General features: G+C 42.2%; 1 protein-coding gene across 1 annotated transcript in view; it reads left to right on the top strand.

The window, feature by feature from the left end:
• LOC109936771 (centrosomal protein of 112 kDa-like) overlaps positions 1-23422 on the top strand; it is a 119462-nt gene that overhangs the window by 84454 nt on the left and 11586 nt on the right. The window contains exon 5 of the mRNA XM_048610813.1: positions 20909-21010. Within this exon, the coding sequence (XP_048466770.1) occupies positions 20909-21010 (102 nt within the window). The remainder of the gene's footprint in view (positions 1-20908; positions 21011-23422) is intronic.

Below are 23422 nucleotides of genomic sequence, written 5' to 3'. Positions count from 1 at the left end.
TATCCTGGGAGTTACTTTCAGCCAGAAATTTAACTGGACCAGCGATCTAAAGGTTGTGGTTACAAGAGCAGGTCAGAGGGTAGAAAATCTGCAGCAAGTAACTCATCTCCTGATTCCCCAAAGCTTGTCCACCACTTACAAGGCACAAGTCAGAAGTATGATTGAATATTCCTCACTTGCCCAGATGGATGCAGCTCCAACAACACTCAAGAAGCTCAACATTATCTGTGACAAAACAGCCTTCTTGATCTGTATCTCATCCATCTTCTTAAACATTCACTTCCTCCTCCTATCACACAGTAGCAGTAGTGTGTAGCATGTACAAAATGCATTGCAGGAACTCCACAATGCTTCTTCAACAGCACCTTCCAAACCTATGAGCTCCATGGCCTGGAAGGACAAGAACAGAAATTGCATGGGGGCACTACCATCTGCAAGTATGCCTTCAAGCCGCACAACATTCCAACTTGGAACTATATCGCTGTTGCTTCATTATTGCTGAATCAGAATCCCTCTCTATCAGCACTTGGATGTATTTACACTACTTGGCTTGCAGCAGTTCAAGATGGCAGCTGACCACCACCCTCTCAAGAGCAATTCTGGATGTATGACAAATGCTGGACTAGCCAGTGATGCCCACATCCCATAAGTGAATAAATAAAAGAAATAGAAAGCGGAGAGAAAGAATCTTTGCTCTACATTTAACCTTTGTTATACCTTGATCAAGTGGGTTTTATTCAAGTTTTAACCCATGTTCTGCCTGACCCAAGAATGCTGGTAGCGACACTGAAAAAAATTTTGTGTTCCAAGCACTAATAATTTCACCTTGATTAGCACAAATTCCCTTTGAGCATTCTCCCCACATTGGTCTTTTGTCTCTTGCAATGTGTTCATAGTCAGCAGCATCACGTGATCTGAGGGATCCTTTAGTCATAGGCAGTACATCTAAGACAGAAACCTAATGTGCTCAGCAGGGTTGTCTGAGACTCTTTTTGTTGCCGTCTCAGCACCATTCTGAATTTGGCGTAATTTCTCAGTGAGTAACAACAAAAAGAAAGAGTTTTGCAGGTGGGGGATCAAGACAACAAAAACCAGATTCTGAAGGATGAGCCAAAAAACTCAGGAGCTGTCAGATGTGGTTTCTATCAAACCAAATCACAGGAAAGTTTAGGTATGGGATTGACAGAAGACTGTAACCAGAGGATTCAAGGAGATTAATAACACAGCAATGTAGAGAGGTGTCTGAGAACTAGACTTTATAAGACAGTCATAATTACAAACATTTTTAAAACGTAACATTAAGCCAAGTTTTAGAAAATAATAATAAAATGAGCTGAACTGAATGTGAATCACTGATACATTTTGAAGTTTCCCAACAGCCCAGCTACAGGAATTCACGCTATTTTTAATGTTTTAAGAACAAACAGAGAATGGCTTATAATTATTATGTGTGCAGTCTCGATTATGCTAAATCATGGTGTTATGACTCCAGTCTTCCAAAGGCATCAGCGCTGGGAAACATTTCAGCTGAACTAATCACAAGCAATTCAGAAAGGAAACACTCTTCTTAGTAAGTGTGCAGTAATCATTCTCTGCTTGGATTTTTTCAGTGTAACTAAATTCCAGTTGATAAAGTGTGCTGCAGATCTTTGTTACCACGTTCTCCCCTGCTTTTAGGAAGCACCAATCCCTCCTTCCTACAGCATAATTTGGCTTTAGCACTGCAATAATTCCACTTTGAAGGTAATTCCCTGGTTGTGGAGTGTTTTGGGGTATTTTTCAGGAATCACTGGATTCAGGGAGGATCACAAAGGGCTGGAAAATGACTAATGTAACACCCCTCTTTAAGAAAGGAGGGGGCAGAAAACAGAAAATTATAAGCCGGTTAGCCTGGCCTCAGTTGGTAAGATTTTAGAATCCATTATTAAGGATAAGATTGCATAGTACTTGGAAGTGCATGGTAAAATCGACTGAGTCAGCATGGCTTCATCAAGGGGAGGTCATGCCTGACAAATCTGTTAGAATTCGTTGAGGAAGTAACAAGCAAGTTGGACGAAGGAGAGGCAGTGGACATGATCTATTTGGATTTCCAGAAGGCCTTTGACAAAGTGCGGCACAGGAGGCTGCCAATAAGGTAAGAGCCCAAGGTGGCAGGAGCAAGGTACTCATATGAATACAGTATTGGCTGACTGACAGAAGGTAAAGAGTAGGAATAAAAGGGAGTTTTCAGGATGGCAACCGATGTCTAGTAGAGTTCCGCAGAAGCCCATGTTGGGAAATTTCTGAAGAAGGGTCTAGTCCTGAAACGTCATCTTTCCTGCTCCTCTGACGCTGCTTGGCCTGCTGCGTTCATCCCGCTCTACACCTTGATATCTCAGATTCTCCAGCATCTGCAGTTCCTACTATCTTTGGAATATTCTGAGCAGGTTTGGGCCTACTATATAAGGAAGGATGTGCAGAGGAGGTTTAGAAGAATTATCCCAAGATGAAGGACTTGTTATATGGGGAGTGGTTGAGAGCTCTAGGTCTATACTTGATGAAGTTTAGAAGGATAAGGAGGAATCTCGTTGAAACTTACAGAATATTGAGATGCCTGGATAGAGTGGATGTGGAGAAGATTAGTAAGACATAGGGACATGACCACGGAGTGAACGGACGACCCTTTGGAACTGAGATAAGGAGGAACTTCTTCCTGTGGTAAGGGTAGTGAATCTGTGTAATTGCTTGCCACAGAGGTCTGTGGAGGCCAAGTCATCGAGCGTATTTAAGAGATAGATAGGTTCTTGATTAGTAAGGGGATGAAGGATCACGGGGAGGAGGCAGGAGAATGGAATTGAGAAACACATCTGCCATGATCGAATAGTGGAGCAGACTTGATTTAATTCAGCTCCTAAATCTTCTGGTCTTAGGGATCCTGAGGGCAAAGTTCCATAATTTTCGGCAGGCCTCTCCATTCCTTGCCCAAGTTGTCATTCTTCATTTATAATTCTAGACAAGTAGAATCAACAGGCTACCTGACTATGAAGGTAATTTTTTGTAACTGCTGGGTATCCTGACCACCTACTGGATTCTACAACTCGTTCCCAGCCATGGTGAATAATTACACAAGGTTCTTCCCTTCTGTTTCATAAATAATAAGAAGAACCCAGCAGTTTTCTTAAGTTGATACCATATTCATAAACCACAAAATGGCCCCATCAATGACACAAATATTAATACTTACAATAATATGTGAGGATATGTGCCTTTAAGAAGGATTTATTCTGTGCTGTTTCTCTTGCAGAGAGGTTTGCCAGTGGCATCGGAATGTCTGTCTCAGAAGCAGTGGGTAAACGGCTTTGAGCTCCCTAAATGTCTTTTTATCCCAAAAGAAGCATGAGTAGTTGGAGCCAAGTTCACAGAGACCCAGGGTTTAAGTTTTGCTTTTAGTTGATAAAACCAATAAATACAGCTCTCTCTCTGATGGAACAAAAAGCTTGAGTTCTATCTCTGCTGCTAGATTGTTTTCTTGGTGTTCCTATCTCCTGGACTGGAAATAGCACGCCAGAAAATCTGTTTTGCTGAATTTGCCTTTGCCAAGGGTGTGTTTATGGGATGCTGCTATATTAGAACTGTCGTTGATTAGTAGTTAAATAATATATTTGTTTGATAAGTATTTCATTGGAGTTAAAGTTATATCAATTCTTATTTGTTTATATTTTAACTGTAGTGTAAGAATAAAATATGTCTTGCTTAAAGCTTGGTAATGGACCAATTGCATCACATCTGGAACACAGTGCTTTTTGCTTGCATTTAAATAAGATAAACATTAGAGTCGAGGCCATCTCTTTGATATATTTTGAAGGGGCTTGTTCTGGTTCATAACAAATAACACATCATTATGCTCAAAAACTGATTATCTACAATTCTTGATGAAAAAAAATCACAAATTTCATTTTAAAAATCTAAAGATAATTTCTGCTGCTCATTACTGCCATAGGGAATATCATGCTGTTATCCTGGCAACAAATGTCTAAAACCTCCAGTTTCCTCATGGCTGATTTGGCAGTCTGTGGAACCAGTTTAGGTGCTAAGCTTTGTCTCTTCCAGTCAATCCCTCCATGCAGAGTTTACTTTCACTTCCCTTTGTGCCTGGCATTTCTTTACCACCCCTCTTGTGGCTGAAAGAGGAGGGGGGAAAGGACTGGATGACAGCTCTTGTGGTACCATTATTCAAGAAGGTGGTAGGGATAAATGATGAAACTACATGTCAGTGAGTAACACCTGTGAGAGGGACACTAATGGAAAACATTCTGAGGGTCAGAATTAACCTACACTTTGAGAGTCAAGGATTAATCAAGGATCGTCAGTATGGCCTTGTCAAAGAGAGATCATGTTTAATAAATTCAATTGAAATTTTTGAGATGTGACGAGGTATGTCAGTGAGGCTCATGAAATGACTCCATAGAGGCTGGTATCCTGTCACCAAGTCACCTTTTATTTACACAAGGAAACTCCTTGACACTGGTCCAGCTCCCTCACAGCCACCGCTCAGAGTGTCAGAATGTCTGACACCCCTCTCTTTGTTAGCCAGGGCTCCCTGATTGGACCAGATTAACAGCCCCAATGAGGGAACTCACATTCTATGAGATCCACCTGGCTGACCTCATTCCATCACAATGCATCCTTCTCCCTCTGAGTCCAAGGACTTGGACTGGTCCTTTTTCTTGTAGCACCTCCTGGGATGTTTTAGCACCAGGTAAAGTTCCAGCGATTCTGTGCCTTATGCGGGCAGCATGTAACACACAGAAGCTCACTTCTTGCATCTGGAGCATCTCGGGTGGAATTCATCTCTTCTTCCAGTGGCAAAGTCATCAATGTGGTGAGATCCGCCATGTCCATCTCAAATTCAGAAGTCTCTTCAACGCTTGATGGAGAGGGAGAACCCATGAGTTCCGACAACCTTTCCAACTGCTCTAAGTGCCGGGCACATTTTGCTCCTGCACCATTTGTGAGTTTGTGGCTTTCATTTGGTCCATGTGCTTATGCAGAACCATCATTCCTACCCAAACTTTATATGACACTGGTCCTGACCCTGCATCAACTATGCCTCATATCCATGCAGAGGGCCATTTCTGTGGTTTCTACACCAAACTTCATCCCTTGTAGTAAACTTTCTCTCTCACTTGTTGGAGTCTGGTATCCAGCACTGGCGTTCTTGATGCTGTTTCACCCTCCCCTTCAAGTTTGGGAAAATCAGATTTAACTTAGTAAGGAGTCTTCTCCCCATTAGCATAGCTGGAGCTATCCCTGTAGTTATATGAGGGGTGGTTCCCTTATCAAATAGGAATTGGGACAGTTTGGTACCTAGTCAAGCCGTACGCTGTTTCTTCAAGCCTGCCTTCAAAATTTGGACTGCTGTAACTACCATTGGATGATGGATGATATGGAGCTGTCCTTATATGTCAAATCCCATTCATCTTTAAGAAACACCCAAATTCCAGCTGGTAAACGAAGGCCCGCTATCTGTGACCAACATCCAATTTTTCATCGTCATTCCTATGTTTGCTGAATAAACTCTATAAGTGGATGCCTACAATGACTAAGAAAATTGAGCTCATGTAAGGACCTGCATAAACAACATGTAACTCAGTCCAAGATTTACCGAGCCACTCCCAGGAATGTGGGGAAGCTGCTAGTGGTAATTTTTGCCCATATTGGCACTCTGGGCACCAATGTGATTATGGCTGCATCCAAACCTGGCTACCAGGCAGAATGTCCAGCCAGTATCTTGTAGCAACTTTTGCTCAGGACAACAACTCTTGCTCCCATTAGTTATATGCTACCCTGTCAAATGATCTGGTCTCTCTGGGTCCAGAACGGTTTCAATTTTGGTTGTGCCGGTCCATTGGTTTCCCCCTTCACCACCAGCTGTTTCAGTTTTGCCAGGACCAGATCTTTCTGCATCCAAAGGACTGGAAGTGTGTCCAGAAAATTTAAAACCATTACAGACAGTTCCAGTGGCAGTACCATCGCATTTGGTACTTGACATTGTAATTTAACTTGTAATTATACGCACTTAGTACTAGAGCACACCGCTGAATTTGGCCTGAAGCTATGGGTGACATTGCCTTGTACTCTTTAACTAGACCTGGCAGGGGTTTGTGGTCCGTTAATATTACAAATTTACGTCTGTAAAAATATTGGTGAAACTTCCTGACTCCAAATATGACCACCAAACCTTCCTTCTCTATCTGGGCGTATTTACACTCTGCATTTGCCAAAGTCCTCGATGCATATGATATTGGATATTCCTCTCCATTGAGCCACCGATGAGCTAATACTATCGCGATGCCATACAGGGGGGCATGGCATTGTCAAAACCAGATCTTGCTTGGGATCATAATGTGCCAACACCTTAGAAAATGATAGCTGTTTCTTCACTTCCCTGAAAGCTATGGCTTGGCTACATAACAAGTCTGACATGTTTTTAGAAGTTGATGCTTAGGTTCCAGAATGGAGACCAGGTTATGTATAAACTTTCCATAATAGTTCAGCAGCCCAAGGAAGGATCTAAGCTCTGGTAGCTGGGGCATCTTTGATCACTCTCAAATTACCTTCCAATGTGTCTAACCCGGTTTTGTCGACTCTGTAGCTAAGTAGGTCACTTGGGATGCCTGGAACACATATTATTCCCTTCTTAGACGTACGCCCATGTGGGAAAAATATTTAAGGACTATGTCCAAATTAAGAGCTCCTTATTGGTCTTCCCTGTTATTAACACAACATCTGGATAAATGGTCACCTGGGTTGGACCTTGCAATATGTTCTCCATCGTCCAGTGAAAAATTGCACACAAAAAAAACCCTAAATGGCTGTCTCGTATATTTGTACAAACCATCATGGGTATTAATTGTAGCATACTTCTGGGAATCCTCATCTACCACAATTGCAAGGACGAATTGCTCATGTCCAGCTTCATAAAGGTCAGCCTCCCTGCCACCTTTGTGTATAAATCCTCCATGCGAGGGATTGGGTATTTACCTAACTGCAAAAAGCAGTTTACTGTCTGTTTAAAATCTCCACAAAGGTGAACCGATCCATTGGGCTTCAAAATTGGTACAACCAGCGCTGCACATTTTGCAAACTGTACCGGTTTGATGAAACAGAACTTGAGGAAAGGTCACCGGGCCTGAAACAGTGAGGAAACAGTCTAGCTGAGGTCTTGTGTAAACTTAACAGTTGGAGTCCAGAGCAAATTTGATTCAAGATCAGTTCTGCGATCAAATGTAGGTGGACTTTCCAATGTATGAACTCTCCTGGATCCGGCCTATGAGTTATTTTACTCAGTTTGGGTCTAGAGGACTCTTTTGCTGTCTCACGTCTGCATACCGGCAGCAACTACAATGGCTTGCCAGCCCTGATCCTGAAGAAAATGTTAACTGTTTGGTTGAGGCTTGGCTTTGTTTTCAGGTTTTTGCTGTGAGCTGACCTAGAGTCCCACGGTTCAGGATATGTTCTGAGTGAGGCTATGCAATTGCCTTCATGCAAGTGGTGTTCCCCAAGCTCCGTCAGACTGGCGAGGGTGTCCACTTCCATCGGAATACCTTGCAACTCATATGCTCCACTTGCCAACATTAACTGAGATAGTCATAGTGTGAAAGGTTTGAAGGGAACAGAATTCTTAAAATGTATCCCAGGTGTGCTTTTTAAACCAGTATGTACCAACAAATGCAGCAAACTCTGGATATCAACGGATACACAAGACTGGATAATGAGAAAAAGGGAGGCTTATATATTTATATACTCCTTTTAATAAGGAGCTGGGACTTGGGTGAGGCCTTTTCTGGAGTACTCTGTCCAGTTCTGGTTGCACTGTTATAGGAAGGATATTATTAAGCTGGAGAGGGTTCAGAAGAGATTTACCAGGTGTTGGCAGGAATGGAGGGTTTGAATTATAAGGAGAGGCTGGATAGGCTGGGACTTCTTCACTGGAGTTTAGGAGGTTGAGGGGTTTCCTTATAGAAGTTTATAAAATCATGAGAGTTATAGATAGGATAAATGTCAGGTGTCTTTTCCCTGGGTGGAGAGGCATTACAAGATTAGGGGGCATATTTTTAAGGTGAGAGAAGAGAGATTTAAAAAAGAAATGAATTGAGGGACAATTTTTTAAAATTGTGTGTGGTATGAGCTTCCAGGGGATGTGGTGGATGCAAGTACAGTTACAACGTTTAAAAGACATTTAGATGAGTACATGAGTAAGAAATTTTTAGAAGGATATGGGCCAAGTGCTGGCAGGTGGGACTAATTTAAATTGCGATTATGATTGGCATGGACTGGTTGGACCGAAGGGTCTGTTTCTGCACTGTATGACTCTATGACTTAGGGCAGACACCAAGGGTTCAAAACAGCAGAAGCTGTAGAGGGGTGTAAAATATGCAAGGGGCAACGTAGAAAGGAAATAAGGAGAGCAAAGTTTGGGGGGCATGAAAGAATAATGGCAGGTAAATAAAGGAAAATCCTGAGTTATTTTATAAGTGCATTCAGAGTAAAAGGATATGTAAGGAAGAGCAGAGGCCATTAAGGACCAGCTGGCCTATGGACTGGAGGACAGCCAATGTGGTACTGTTATTCATGAAAGGAGCAAGGGATAAACAATGAAACTACAGGCCAGTCAGTCTAACCTCAGTGGTGGGGAAACTACTGGCAGCAATTCTGAGGGACAGAATTAATCTGCACTTGGACAGGCAGAGATAAATCAAGAACAATCAACATGGTACTGTAAACGGAGATCATATCTGACCAACTTGATTGAATTTTTCAAAAGGTGGACCAAGCATATAGATGAGGCAAAGCATAGCAAGGCTTTTGATAAGTCCCACATGGAAGACTGATGACGAAGGTAAAAGCCCATAAGATCCAAGGAAATTTGGATATAGAATTGGCTGAATGACAGGGAGCAGAGGATGATGGTCAAGTGGAGTTTTGTGATTGGAAGCCTGTGTCCAGTGGAATTCCACAGGCACTTGGTGTTTGTGGTATATATAAACAAGTTAGACTTGAATGTAGGAGGGTTGATCAGTAAATTTACAGATAATACAAAAATTGCTGGGGTGATAAATAGTGCGGAGGATAGCTTTATTGTAGCCTAGGATTTAAATGGGCTGGTCAGATGGGCAAATGAAATTCACTCCAGATAAGTGTGAGGGGATGCACTGGGACAGGACAAACAAGGCAAGGGAATACATGAAGAATGATAGAACCTGGGAACCATCAAGGATCAGAGGAACCTTGGTTTGCATGTCCACCAGTCCCTTATGGACACAGGATAGGGAGATATAGTGATAAAGAAGGCATATGGGATACTTGCCTTTATTAGTCGAGGCATAAAGTTATGAAGTCAGAGGTCACAGGACACCAAGTTGTAGTCCAACAAGTTTATTTGAAATCATTAACTTTCAGAGCACTGCTCCTTCGTCACTTCACCTGACAAAGGAGCAGCATTCTGAAAGCTTGTGATTTCAAATAAACCTGGTGGATTATAACCTGGTGTTGTGTGACTTCTGAATTTGTTCACTCCAGTCCAGTCCAACACCAGCACCTCCACATCATAAAGTTTATGATCGGGGAGGTTATGCTGAAACTGTGTAAAAAGTTGATTAGGCCACAGCTAGAGTATTGCATGCAGTTCTGAAAAAGACATCGTAGGAAAGACATGATTGCACTGGAGAGGGTACAGAGGAGATTCACCAGAATGTTGCCCGGGCTGGAGTGATTCAGTAGTGAGGAGAAACTAGATAGGCTGGGGTTGTTTTCCTGACAGCAGAAAAGGCTGAGGGGAGTTCTGATTTGAGGTGGACAAAGTTCTGAGGGGCAGTGTAGACAGGGAAACGTTTTTTCCATTTTGTACAGGACCTAAAAGCAGGAGTCATAATTTTAAGAAAAGGAGCAGAAGGTTTAGAGGGGACTTTAGGAAATACTTTTCACCCAGAGGCTATTGGTTATCTGGAACTCACCACCTGAAAGGGTCATATAGAAAGGGGCCATAAAAACATTTTAGAAGTAGTTAGATAAGCAGTTGAAATACTAATCATACAGAGCTATGGGCCAAGTACTGGAAAATGGAATTAGACATGATGGATCGAAGGGCATTTTCCTCTGTAAAAATTCTATGACTCTACAACTTTTTCAAAAGGTTGAGGTGACCATTGATCCTTTCCAAAGGCTCTTCCTCCATAACTTGTCAGCCACATTACCTGAAAGTAGTCATATCCCTTTAAAGTGGATCTGTAGTCTGAATTATGGCCTCCTTTCCTTCAACTATTTCCGCCAGGAAGCAGAATGGTGGGTACGCCCCTGTCTGTATCAATGGTGCCGAGGCGGAGATTGTCCAGAGCATCATGTTGCTGGAAGTGACAATCACCAATCTGTCCTGGTCCACCCACATCGATGCAACAGTCAAGAAAGCACAACAATGCCTCTACATCTTTAGGAGGTTAAGGAAATTTGTCATGTCCGCAAGGACTCTTACCAATTTTTATTGATGCACCATAGAAAGCGTCTTACCTGGGTGCTTACAGCGTGGTATGGCAACTGCTCTTCCCAAATCCAAAAGAAACTACAGAAAGTTGTGAGCGCATCCCAGTCCATCACGCAAACCAGCTGTTGACTCCACCCATACTTCCTGCTCCCTCAGGAAAGCCACCAACAAGATCAAAGACCTCTTCCACCTCAGTTTTATTCTCTTCCACCGTCTTCCATCAGGCAGAAGATATAAAAGTTTGAATCAACGTACGAATAGATTCAAGAACAATTTCTTCTCCACTGTTATCAGACTTTTGAACGGGCCTCTCAAAGGTTAATGTTGATCTCTCTCTCTCTGCACCTTCTCTGTGTCTGTAACATTGTATTCTGCATTCTGTTCTGCTACCCTGATTCACTTTGCATGTATAGCATGCAAAACAACACTTTTCACTCTATCTCGGTACATGTGACAACAATAAATCAAATCAAATCAAATCGCACACTCACTCTCTCACATTCTCTCACACATACACACACTCACTCTCACACATGCACTCATGCTCTCACACACTTACTCTCTCATATACACCATTCTCTCAAACACCGTCTCACATATGCACTCACTCACACTCTCACATTCATTCACTCTCTCAGATACACTCACTCATTCTCACACACTGTCACCACTTGCAATCACTGTCTCATACACACACTCACATGCATTCAATTTCTCACACATATTCTCTGACATATGCACTCAGTCACATGTACTTTCTCACATGCGCACGCACACGTGAACTCACACACATGCACTCATTCTCTCATGCACCCTCTTTTACATACGCACTCATATGCACTGTCTCTCACACACACACTCTATCAGACACGCACTGTCTTACATGCAGTCACTCACATGCAATCACTCTCACACACACTTTCTCACACGTATACTCACTGTCTCACACACACTCTCACAAACTCACTTTCAGACACATACTGTCTCACATGTTCGCATGCACTAACTCTGTCACATACACTCACTCTCTCACACACATTCTTTCACACATTCACTTTCAGACACACATTCTCACATGTACTCACTTACATGCAATCACTGTTTCTCACATACTGTTTCTTACATGCACTCAGACTTACTGTCTCAACACACTCACTCTCTCACTCACACATTCTCTCACATACAGTCATTCTCTCACATGCAATTACTCACGTGCGCTCTCACACACGCACTGTCTCTCATATGCACGCACTCTCTCACATGTGCACTCTCACATATGCACTGTCTGTCACTATCATTTTCTATAAGACCAGAAAGCCAAAAGAAATGGGAACAGGAGTAGGCCATTCTCCTCCTTGAGCCTGCTTCACCATTCATTCGATCATGGCTGTGCTCCAGTCTGGCCCTCACTTCTCAGACTCCAACCTCCCCTCCATACAGGCTGATACTAGACCTCGCCAACAGCTAGTCCTGAAGCCTGGACCATGCTTGGCCATTTCTCCAAGGCCCAGAGCAACCTCCAAGGCTCGTAACTGTGCTTTGGTTCCAATAAGGCCAGAGCCCCACTAATAGCAAACTAAGTAACTCATCCTCTGCAACCACTTGACTTCCAAGCCACTCTGCCAATATCAGACTGATTTTTACCCATGCTTGATTCTGATGGAAGCCTATCAGCAGCAAATCCAAGAGACAAATAACCAGAAGCAGCTGCCCATTGATTCTGTGTCTCTCACAGGAAGGAACAACCTTGCTAAAGAGATGTGGTGCTGCCCAAGCCCGGGTCCTCCTGAAGGCATCATCTGTATCCCCTTTCCCGTGCCCTGCCTGGAGCCACATCTGTGTACTGGTTTAATGATGCAGTTTAGCTGTACACAGTGTATACCCCATTGAACCATAAGAGGAACTGCATACTGGAGGTGCTGCATATCCCACAATGGAATGTATGTGAGTTTTATGCCTCTGATTATCCAACTGTGTGTCAAATTGCAATCTCCGGATTTAGTGGTGCCAAATAATTCGCCACAGAGAGATAAGGACAATCAGACTCGAAGCACAATGCTGCTGTTCAAACCAGTACCTCACACAACCTCCACTGATGTGATTAGCAGTGATTGAGGCCCAGCCCTTGTTATGGAATTTAATATGTATCACAGAGAAGGAGAACAAGTTTAAAATGAAAACTAGTGTGCAAAGGATCAAAGAAATCTTTGCTTCTGGATTTTGCAATGCTGAACAAGGAATGGTTTTGCAGCAGCTGTTTCCTCATTGTGGCTTCTTCACAAAGTATCTGCTACTTTTAAATTAGTTGTTTACTTGGAAGTGCCACATCGAAAGGAAATATGAGTAGATTAGTTATCCTGATTGGTTTAAGCTACTTTTTAAGACTCAGCAAGGATTTCTGCCTGCATCTAACAGTTCGCACTCACCTTCATTAGCTAATTGCAAGCATTTTGCTGTGGCTCAGGACAGGACTCTCACTTTTGAATCCGAGGCTGGTGGATTCAAGTCCTGTCCCTGAGATTGCTCGCATAATAATGCAGGTTGATATTCTTGTTCAGCGCTGTTGGAAGCAGAGGTGTTGTCTTTTGGGTAGGACCTTAAGACACTGCCTGCCCTCTTGAATACAGATAAAAGATCCCTGGTGCTATTTTAAAAAAGAGCAGGAGAGTTCTTCCTAATGTCCGAACTAATATTTACATCTCAACCTACATCATTAAATCAGATTGTCTAGTGATTTATTTCACTGCTATTTGTTGAAACTTACTCCTATAGCAATTACTACACTTCAAAAACACTTCTTTGGCAGCCCTGCACCTTGTTGTCTTTGGCTTTCAAGTGTTTTGGGATGCCCTGAGGTAATGACAGGTGTAAGTTAGTTTTTTAAGAAGACATCTCCTATTTTCGAAAGGGACAATTATAAGTATTAAATTATTGTTCCATAAATTGAGGGAAATGGAAAGACCTAATCCATCAGACAGGTATCTTCCACAGTGGATTGTATTGTGGCAACCACTTGATGTCTAAAGGGCTCAAAGTATATTTTAGTATACATGTGGAAAGCCCTATAGCTTAGAAAGGATTACTGCCAAAATTGGCACACAAATGTTACATTCATTCTTATAACATTCCTCTGCCCTGTATTTTAATGAACAATCAAGAAAGACCACGTGAACATCTTAAGAAAATAAAAAAAAAGGACAGGAGATGGATTTTCAAATCCTTGATCACACTGTGCCGTTCAGTAAGATCATGGCTGAACTGCATTATCAACCCCACTTTCGACTATCCCCATTTCTCTTTATGTCTGAATGTCTGTCATTTACAATCTTGAATATTTTCTATGGTTGATCTTCCAAAGCCCTCTGAGGGAGAGACTTCCAAAGATTCACAACCTTCTGATTGAAGATATATGTCCTCGTCTCAGTTGTCATCAGCGGCAATCACTCACTAACAAATATTATTATCCACCTAGGAAATTCTGTGTCACTGGTCATGGGTTCTGTGGGTCCTCGCAAGGCTGATGGGCTGATCCTAGAGCAGCATCTCCAGTCACACATTTGGCAGGTGTGGTCAGAATTGGTCCTTGACTTGAGATCATTGGCATTCCTTTCTCAGACTCCTTTTCCATATCTCCCCTTTGTTGACGGTTGTTCCTGAAGAATTGTGTCCCTTCAGACAGGAAGTTCCCCCGAGTCGGTTTCTTCTGAGTGAGGGTCTCCCAGGCGTTTACATCTACATTGCATTTCTTAAGGCAAACCTTCAGGGAGTCTTTGAAGCACTTCTTTTGTCCTCCTTTCATTTGAATGCCTTCCTTGAGCTGGACAAAGAAGATTTACTTTGGCAGTTGGAACTCAGCCGTCGTAAGCACATGGTCAGCCAAGCAGAGTTGGTTTTGAATGTTCATGGCTTTATGCTGATGCTATTGGCATCTTCAAGGATGCTGGTGTTAGCACACTTGTCCTCCCAATTGATGCTGAGAATCTGTCTCAAATAGCATTGATGATACTTCTCCAGTGTCTTCAGGTGGTGTCTATAAGTAGCTCAACTTTCCAAGTCATATAGAAGAGTCAGAAGGATGACTGCCTTGATTCTTATTATCAATGCAGATGGCATGATCATCAAAGACTCTCAGCCTTAGGCGTCCAAAGGCAGTGCTCATGGATTGGATGCAGTGTTGGATCTCCGCATTAAGTTCAGCCTTAGATGAGCATTTCTCCATTGATCTTAATGGAGGGAGAAACTGGAACTTGCCCTGAGATGGGTTGATTAAGGACTTCTGTCTTCTTGAAGTTCAGGCTGCAACTGTTTCTTCAGTATGCTTCTGTGAAGGTATTAAGCGAGGCTTGAAGCTTCTTTTCCAAGAGAGCAGAGATTACATTGAAGCAAGGTGAGTGTCAATTTCTTCTTGGATTTCAACCGGTTGAGGTTGAAAAGTTTTCCATCCATCCTGTAGACAATGTCTACACGACTGGAAAGCTTGTTCTTGATGAAATGAAGAATGATGGCGATAAAGATGGTGAAGAAGATGGGAATGTGATCCATCCCTGCTTGACTCCTGTCTTTATCTCAAAGAATTCTGTCGTATTACCATCGGTGAGGACTGTTATCAACATTTGTCATGGAAGAGATGGAGACTGTTGATAAATTTCTCTAGACAACCAGCCTTTGACAGGGTCTTACATAGCACTGAGTCAGGAAGAAATGGTCAGACACTTACTCAGAGGTTATCACCCTATAGTTCTAGAATCTCCAGCTCAGAGAAACAGTCTCTCAGCATCTATCCTGTAAGATTTCTTTTATGTGAGAATGACACCACCTTTTATCCTCTAAACTCTAGTAAGTATGATATCCTCAGCCCAAATTCACATACCCAGGAATCAATCTGCTGAACTCATGTTGCAGCTCCTTTAAGGCAGTACTTTTTCTTTATTCATTCTCAGGATATGGGCTGTGCTGGCGAGACCAGCATTTATTACTCATTCCTAACTGCCCTGGAAAAAGTAGTTGTAAGCTGCCTTCTTGAACCATTGCAATGCATGGGGTTTAGGCACAACCACAGTGCTATTGGGAAGGAAGTTCCAGGATTTTGACCCAATGACAGTGAAGTAACAGCCGTATAGTTCCAAGTGAGGATCATGTGCGACTTGGAGGGGATCTTTCAGGTGGCGGCATTTCTACATATCTACTGACCATGTTGTTCAAGGTGGTAGAGGTCATGGGCTTTGAAGGTGCAGTTGTAGAAACCTTGGTTATTTGCTGCAGTGCTGTTTATAGATGGTACACACTGCTGCCAGTCATCGTGGGTGGTGAAAGGAGTGAATATTGAAGGTGGAGAATATAACACAAATGAAAGGGCTGCCTTGTCCTGCATGGTTTTGAGCTTCTTGAATGTTTTTGGAGCTGCATTTGTCCAGGCAAGTGGAGAGTATCCCATCACACTCCTTGTGCTTTGTAGATGGTGGGCAGGCTTTGCATTGTCAGGAGGTGAATTGCTTGCACAGATTTCCATCCTTTGTTCTGCTCTGCTGTTGTAGCCACAATGTTTATATGGCTGGTTAAATTCAGTTGCTGGTAAATTGTACCCCACAAGATACTGATTGGGGATTCAGCAATGATAATGCAATTAAATGTATGTGGAGTGGTTAGATTCTCTCATTTTGAAGATAGTCATTGGTTGGCACTTGTGTGGCATTAATGTTAGCTGCCATTTATAAGACTAAGTCTGCATATTGCCCAAGTCTTGATGCTTATGGATATAAAAGTATGTGATCTCACAGAAACACGACATGATTACAGCAAGATTTCCTTACTCTTTATGTCCCAACGCCCTAGCATTAAAGGATAGCATATCATTTGCTTTCCTCGTTACTTGCTGTAGCTGCATATTAACTTTTGCAATTCGTACAAATGTCAGCTTTTTTAAAATTTGTTTATGGGATGTGGGCTTTTAATGTCAAATTTTTATTTAATTCAAATTTCACAATGTTCCCAGAACATAAACCTCTTTTTATTTTGATTACTAGTCCAATGACATTGACACTAGTCCACTGCCTCCTCCTATGTCATAATGATATGGGAGGAACTCAGAATTAGTTCAACAGTTGTCCACTAGGCAATGAGGGACTGAGCTGCTTGGTCACCACCATTTCCTCCTGATGGTTAGTTTCACACCACTATTGATGGAATTCCAGGTAGCCTCCTGCTCTTAAAGGCAGTCTATCCCTCTTAAAACTGCTTGATTGATTCAGAGGAAACTGTTGTTGCAATCTTAAAGAGAGATCGAAGACAGGGCAGAGGGGTCTCTTTTATTTATGGATAAAGCACTGGAGGCCTCAATCAAGGAGGTGGTGGGGGTGTTAAATTTCTATGAAAGGCCAGGTGCCCTCATAGAATGTTCTCCAAAGGAGATAGGAGCAGGTAGCCGTGGAAGGCAATTCCTTTTGACGCTGAGAACCTTGTATCAGTGCTGGAAGAAAGTAATGATATCATGGGGGTAATCAAGGTCATTGAATGTACCTTCACATGATTCCTCCACCGCACTACCAACCTTGCTTCGCAGTGCACCACAATACTGTCACACAACCGGCAGCAGATCTTGATACCCAGGGGTTACAATTAACGTTCGGATACTCCAGCTCACCATTAAAATCTTGCACTGATCCAAGCCTCACAACTCCCTCTTGCTGCATCTCATGTGTCCAGCTACTCAGCTGTAGAAGGCACATTACCCAAGTACAACACTACACAATCGCTGCAATCACTTCCCTCTCTTCAGGCCAAGGTGCCACACAGGAGTCAGGCACACATTAATCTACTGGTCCAGACAGAGGAGATGGCACAAGCTGCAACAGACCCCATAGCATCTGGTGTCAGAGACTATCCAGATTATGGTACATTGCTGCTTTATTGAACTCTCAACTCCCAGCTCACCCTCACTTTGCTATCCAGCATGATGAGCAATATGTAGCTGTTGTGACCTTGGAGCACTTGCTTTACACCCCTGAACCCAGCTCCCTCATAACAAGCCCCAATATATCCAGTGTACCCGAAAGAGCAACCACACGTCTATAGAACTCCAAAGAGTTGCCTCACTAAAGGAAAAAGTATAAATCAGAAAAAAATGGAGATATGTAAGGCAGGCAGTATACTTGTCATTAGGTAATTTAGATCTACACACTAATTGATAAGCAAGAGTAACATGGAAGGCAAATCTGTAGAGTAAATCAGGGATTGTTGCTTAAAGCAGTACACTGCAAAGCCCACTTGGGAATAAACTGTTTTAAATCTAGTAATGATAATGAGGTAGGATTGATAAGAGATCTCATAGTTAAGGATCCTCTGGGGGTAGCAATCACAACATAGTAAATTTGAAATTCATTCTGAGCGAGAGCAACTTGGGTCTCAGAGCAGTGTCCTCAACTTAAACAAGAGCAATTATAGATGTATGAAGAAAGATTTATCTACAACAGGCTAGAAAATAGGCAAATCAGAAAGTCAGTAGATGAGCAGTTGCAGACATTTATGCAGATATTTCATAACACTCAGCTAAAATTTATTCCACTCGAAAAGAAGGACTCAACGAAAAGGATGAACATAGTTAACAAAGGCAGTCAAGTAGAGTATCCAATCAAAATCTAAGGCATATAAAGCAGTAGGTCAGAGGATTGGGACTGTTTTTAGGAACCAGAAGTGCATGATGAAAAAGCTGTTGAGGGAGAAAATTGATTAGGAAAGTAACTTGTTAGAAATATAAAAACAAACAACAAGATCTTCTATAGGTAAATAAAAAGAAAGAGTAGCTAAAGTAAGTCTGGGATCCGTGAGGATGCAACTACGGCATTCGTAACAGTGAACAGAGAAATGGTCAATAATTTAAACCAATATTTTGCATCAGTCTTCACAGTAGTGTACACTATAAACATCCCATAAGAGGTAAGCAAGGTGCTAATGGGAAGAACAGTCTCTACCAATTGACAAACTAATGGGACTAAAGGCAGATATGTTGCTAGGATCTGGCAGTTTTAAAGGAAGTGACTGCAGAAATAGTGGAGACATTGGTCAAAATATTCCAGAACTCACTGAATTCTGGGAGTGTTCCAGCACATTGGAAAACCCCTAATGTCACGTACCTGTTCAAGAAGGGAGGGAGACGGAAAGCAGGAAATTGTAGGGCAGTTAATCTAACATCTGTCATTGTGAAAATGCTAGAGTCCATTATTAAGGAGGAAATAGCAAAACATTTAGAAAAACTTAATGCAAATAAAAAAAGTCAACATGGTTTTGTGAAAGAGAAATCATGTTCAACAAAGTTGATGAAGGAGAGCTGGAGATATTGTATTTTTAAATTTTCAGAAGCATTCGTAAAGTTCCATATACAGGTTATTGGACAAAAAGGAGCTCACCGTATTGGGGTAACATATTAATATGGACTGTTGATTAGTTAAGACACAGAAGACAGACAGTCGGATTAATGGTTCTTTTTCAGGCTGAAACAATATAGTTAGTAGGATCAATCCTAAGGCTCAATTGTTTGCTATCTCTATTAATGACTTGGTGAAGTGGGGCAGAGTGTAATGTGTCCAAATTTGCTAACCATACAAAAATAGATGGAATAGCATATTGTGATGATGACATAAAGAAACTGCAAGGGTCTACAGATAGGTTAAGTGAGTGTGCAAAAACATGGCAGATGATGTTTAATGTAGGAAAGTGTGAGGTCATGCATTTTGGTATGAAGAATCAAAAGGCAGACTATTATTTAAATAGAGAGAGACTCCATTAAAAATGCAGCACAAAGGCATCTGTTTGTTCTTGCACATGAAACACTAAACGTCAGCATGCAAGTGTAGCAAGTAATTACAAAGGCAAATTGAATTTTGGCCTTCAATGCTAGTTTAAGAATAGGGAAGTCTTGTTATAACTGTACAGGGTATTAGTGCAGCAACACCTGGAGTGCAGTATACAGTTTTGATCCCAGGATTGGAAAGGATATCCTGGTCTTGGAGACATTTCAAAAGAGATTCACTAGGCTGATTCCTGGGATGAACATATTGACTTATCAAGAATGGCTGAACAGGTTTTGTCTTTATTCATTAGCGTTTAGAAGAATGAAGTGTGATCTTATTGAAACATAAGATTCTGAGGGAGCTTCACATGGTGAGAAGATGTTTCCACTAATATGGGAATTTCAAACTAGGGACATAGTTACATAATAAGAGGGCATACATTTAAGATGGAAATGCAAAGGAATTTCTTCTCCCAGAGACTAGTGAATGTCTGGAATTCTCTACTGCAGACAATTCTGGAGGCTAGATCACTGAAAGTATTAAAGAAAAGGCAGATAGATTTTTGAACTGTCAGGGAGTTGAGGGCTCGAGGAACTGACGCAAAAGATGAGTTGAACCCTAGGACAGATCAGCCACGATCGTGTTGAATGGCCTGCTCTTCCTATATTTTGTGTTCTTATCAGAAATAGGAGTGGACCATTCAGCCCCTCAAACTTGCTCCACTATTCAGTAAGATCATGGCTGATCTGATTGTGGCATTACTGCCAATTTCTTGCCTGTCCCCCGTAATCCTTAACTCACTTGTCAATTAAAATTCTGTCTAATTCAGCCATGAATATATTCAAGGACCCATCACTGCTCTCAAGGGAAGAGAATTCCAAAGATTAATGATCCTATGAGCGAAAAAATACCTCCAAAATTCAAGAGAAATTCATCTGTCTTAACACTGTGCCCTTTCATTCTTGATTCCTCGCAAGGGGCAACATTCTCTCTGTATCTACCCTGTCAAGCACCCTTAGAATGGTATATCTTCCAATAAGGTCAGCACTTATTCTTCTAAACTACTACATGTGTTAAGTCCCAACTGCTCACCACTTCCTCGTAAGACAACCCCTTCATGCCAGGAGCAAATCTCGTGAACCTTCTCTGAACTGAGTCAAGCACCAATTCAGATCTTCTAGATTTGGGCAGGGGTTCTCTTCCTCACAGTATATGACAAACGCTGTCTTTTATCATTTAATAAGGGACGGTGCTTCTGTTACTGCAGTTTTTGTTTGAGAGACTGAATGGAATTTAAAGCTTTAATCACCAAACGTTTAGACATAAAACATGTCAGAGTACTTCACTTAATTTCGCTGTCAAGTTTTTTGTCTTGTATAATTTCAATGAGATGAACTTCAGATGAAAGCAGTAATGGAAACAGAGCAGCTCTAAAATCAAATTAGCACTGGCCTTCTGCTCCTTTAATAATAGTACTTCCAATTTCGGAGAGTCTCCAAATTCCATTCCATTATTTACTGACTTTATTTCTTCCCAGAACAGTAAGACAGAGCTTTGCTTAAAAGTGAAATGTGATCCCCATTATCTTTGATTTTGTTTCCAGATCACTCACATCCAGCAAGAATATGAAATGAAAATCAAAGGCCTGATGCCTGCCACAGTGCGACACGAACTTGAAGATACCATTAGTTCCCTGAAGTCTCAGGTAAATCTCAATGGTAGAACGATCATTGTGACTTTTTTTATTTTAGCCCTACTTTCCTGTTATTGAAAATTGAGTTGTTGTCTGAGTCCATGGGTATCAGATAACTTTATATGCATTCATGAGATGCGAGCATTGCTGGCTAAGCCATTATTTGTTTCCAGTTATTAATTGCCCTTGAAAAGGTGATATACCTGCTGTGCTGGAGAAATATAGCAGGTCTGGCAGCATCCTTAGCGAGTTAACCTCAGTTCTAAAGAAAATTCATATTGGACTCCATACATCTCCAGGAATGTCTCTGGCACTACTAATTGTTTGCTGAGCCCGCTGCCAGCTCAACAAGGGGATCTGGTGTAAAGATGTTGTCTCATCAGCAACACAGGCATTGTACAGGGTCAGGACCCATACTTCAGATTCCCAACACCTGTTGGAAAATCAAGCATCAATTTTTGCTTTCTTCTGTCAACCCATCTGCAAGTGCTCATCTCACATGGTCTGCCACTATTTCATAAAATGCAAATTCGTTAAAACATATTTCATGTGTTGGGCAGCATAGTGGCGCAGTGGTTAGCATTGTTGTCTCACAGTGCTAGGCGCCCGGGTTCGATTCCAGTCTCGGGTGACTGTCTGTGTGGAGCTTGAACATTCTCCCATGTGTCTGTATGGGTTTCCTCCATGTGCTCTGGATTCCTCCCACAGTGCAAAGATATGCAGATTAGGTGGATTGAACATATTAAATTGCCCATAGTGTCCAGGGATGTGCAGGCCAGGTGGATTAGCCATGTGGAAATGATGGTATAGGGTGGATCTGGGTGGGATGCCCTTTGAAGGGTCAGTGTGGACTCGAAGGACCGAATGGCCTGCTTCCACACTAAGGATTCTATGTTCTATAACTCCTTTTATTTCCCCTAGCTCCTCAGTTACCCCACACACCAACCGTCTTCTGAATGAGTGAGTTGTAGGGAGAGCTCAAGAAGTCTAGTAACCCTTAACTACCTCCCCAAAATGAACAGTCTTCCTGTGTGAGCTTAAATGATGACTATTGATAGACAATTTCACTGTTAAGGGCATCAGAACCAAGCCTCAGTTTAATCAGCTTTCATTCTATTTGCATTTCTGCAAATTCGGGGTCGCTAGTCAGTAATCAGGAGTGGGATCCTTAGTGTATTTTACTCATCCTGTAGCCTGTCAAAGGCACTGGAGAACTGGCCCAATTTGGTACAGCCACCTGACCTGAAATCTCATGGTTTACACAGTCTAGTACACTTGAGCCTTTAATTGCTAGTCCAGGTAAATCAGCAACAGAATAAATGCCTTATGGAAGGAAATACACTAAATTGTAGTAATATTTATAACCTCACTATCTGTCAATTCCATTTGGTACGTTGTTTTTAAATCCCTTCATGGTCTCCCTGCTCCCAAATTCTAAAATTCTTTTATGGTCCTACAACTATCTAAGGTCTCTGCTATTATCTGAACATCCCCAATTTTCATCTCTTCAATGTTTGTGACCGCTGCCTTCAGCTGCCTATTTTCTAACTTCTGAAATTCCCTCTCTGAACCTGTCCACCTTCTGATGATCTATCTCAGCCTCCTCCAGAGGTCCCCTGCATCATAGATGCCAGTCTTTAGCCAATTCAATCCACTCTATGTGATACCAAGAAATGAATGGAAGCACTGGATACTGCAAAGGCTATGGGCCCGAGCAACATTCCAGTACTGAAATAGTACTGAAGATTGTGTTCTAGAACTTGCTGTTCCCCTAGGCAAGTTATTTCAATTTAGATTGAATAGATAGAATCCCTACAGTGTGGAAACAGGCCCTTCGGCCCAACAAGTCCACATCAAACCAGAGAATCCCACCCAGACTCATCCCCCATAACCCACCTAATCTACACATCCCTATGGGCAATTTAGCATGGCCCATTCACCTAAACTGCACATCTTTGGACTGTGGGAGGAAACCAGAGCACCAGGAGGAAACTCACGCAGACACGGGGAGAATGTGCAAACTCCACACTGACGGTTGCCGGGTCCCTGGCGCTGTGAGGCAGCAGTGCTAACCACTGAGCCACCGTGCCACCCTAAGCGAGGGAGCTCATCGCTTCTGGGTGGGCTCAAATCACCAACCTTTCATTTAACAGCCAAACGTGCTAACCGATTGCACCACAGAGACAGGCTACAATTTAGTTACAACACTCATCCACCCAACAATATGGAAAATTGCCCACATATGTCCTGTATACAAAAAGCAGGACAAATCTGAACTGGCCAATTACTGCCATGGGTCTACTCTCAGTCATCAGTAAAGTAACAGAAGATGGCAGCAAAAGGGCTCTCAAACAGCAGCTGCTCTATTAGTTGCTCAGTGACACCCAGTTTGGGTTCCGCCAGGGCCACGCAGCTCCTGACGTC

Source organism: Rhincodon typus, chromosome 23, assembly GCF_021869965.1.
Source record: "Rhincodon typus isolate 14 chromosome 23, sRhiTyp1.1, whole genome shotgun sequence".
Taxonomy (NCBI): Eukaryota; Metazoa; Chordata; class Chondrichthyes; order Orectolobiformes; family Rhincodontidae; genus Rhincodon; species Rhincodon typus.
This window is presented reverse-complemented; position numbering and strand designations above follow the sequence as displayed.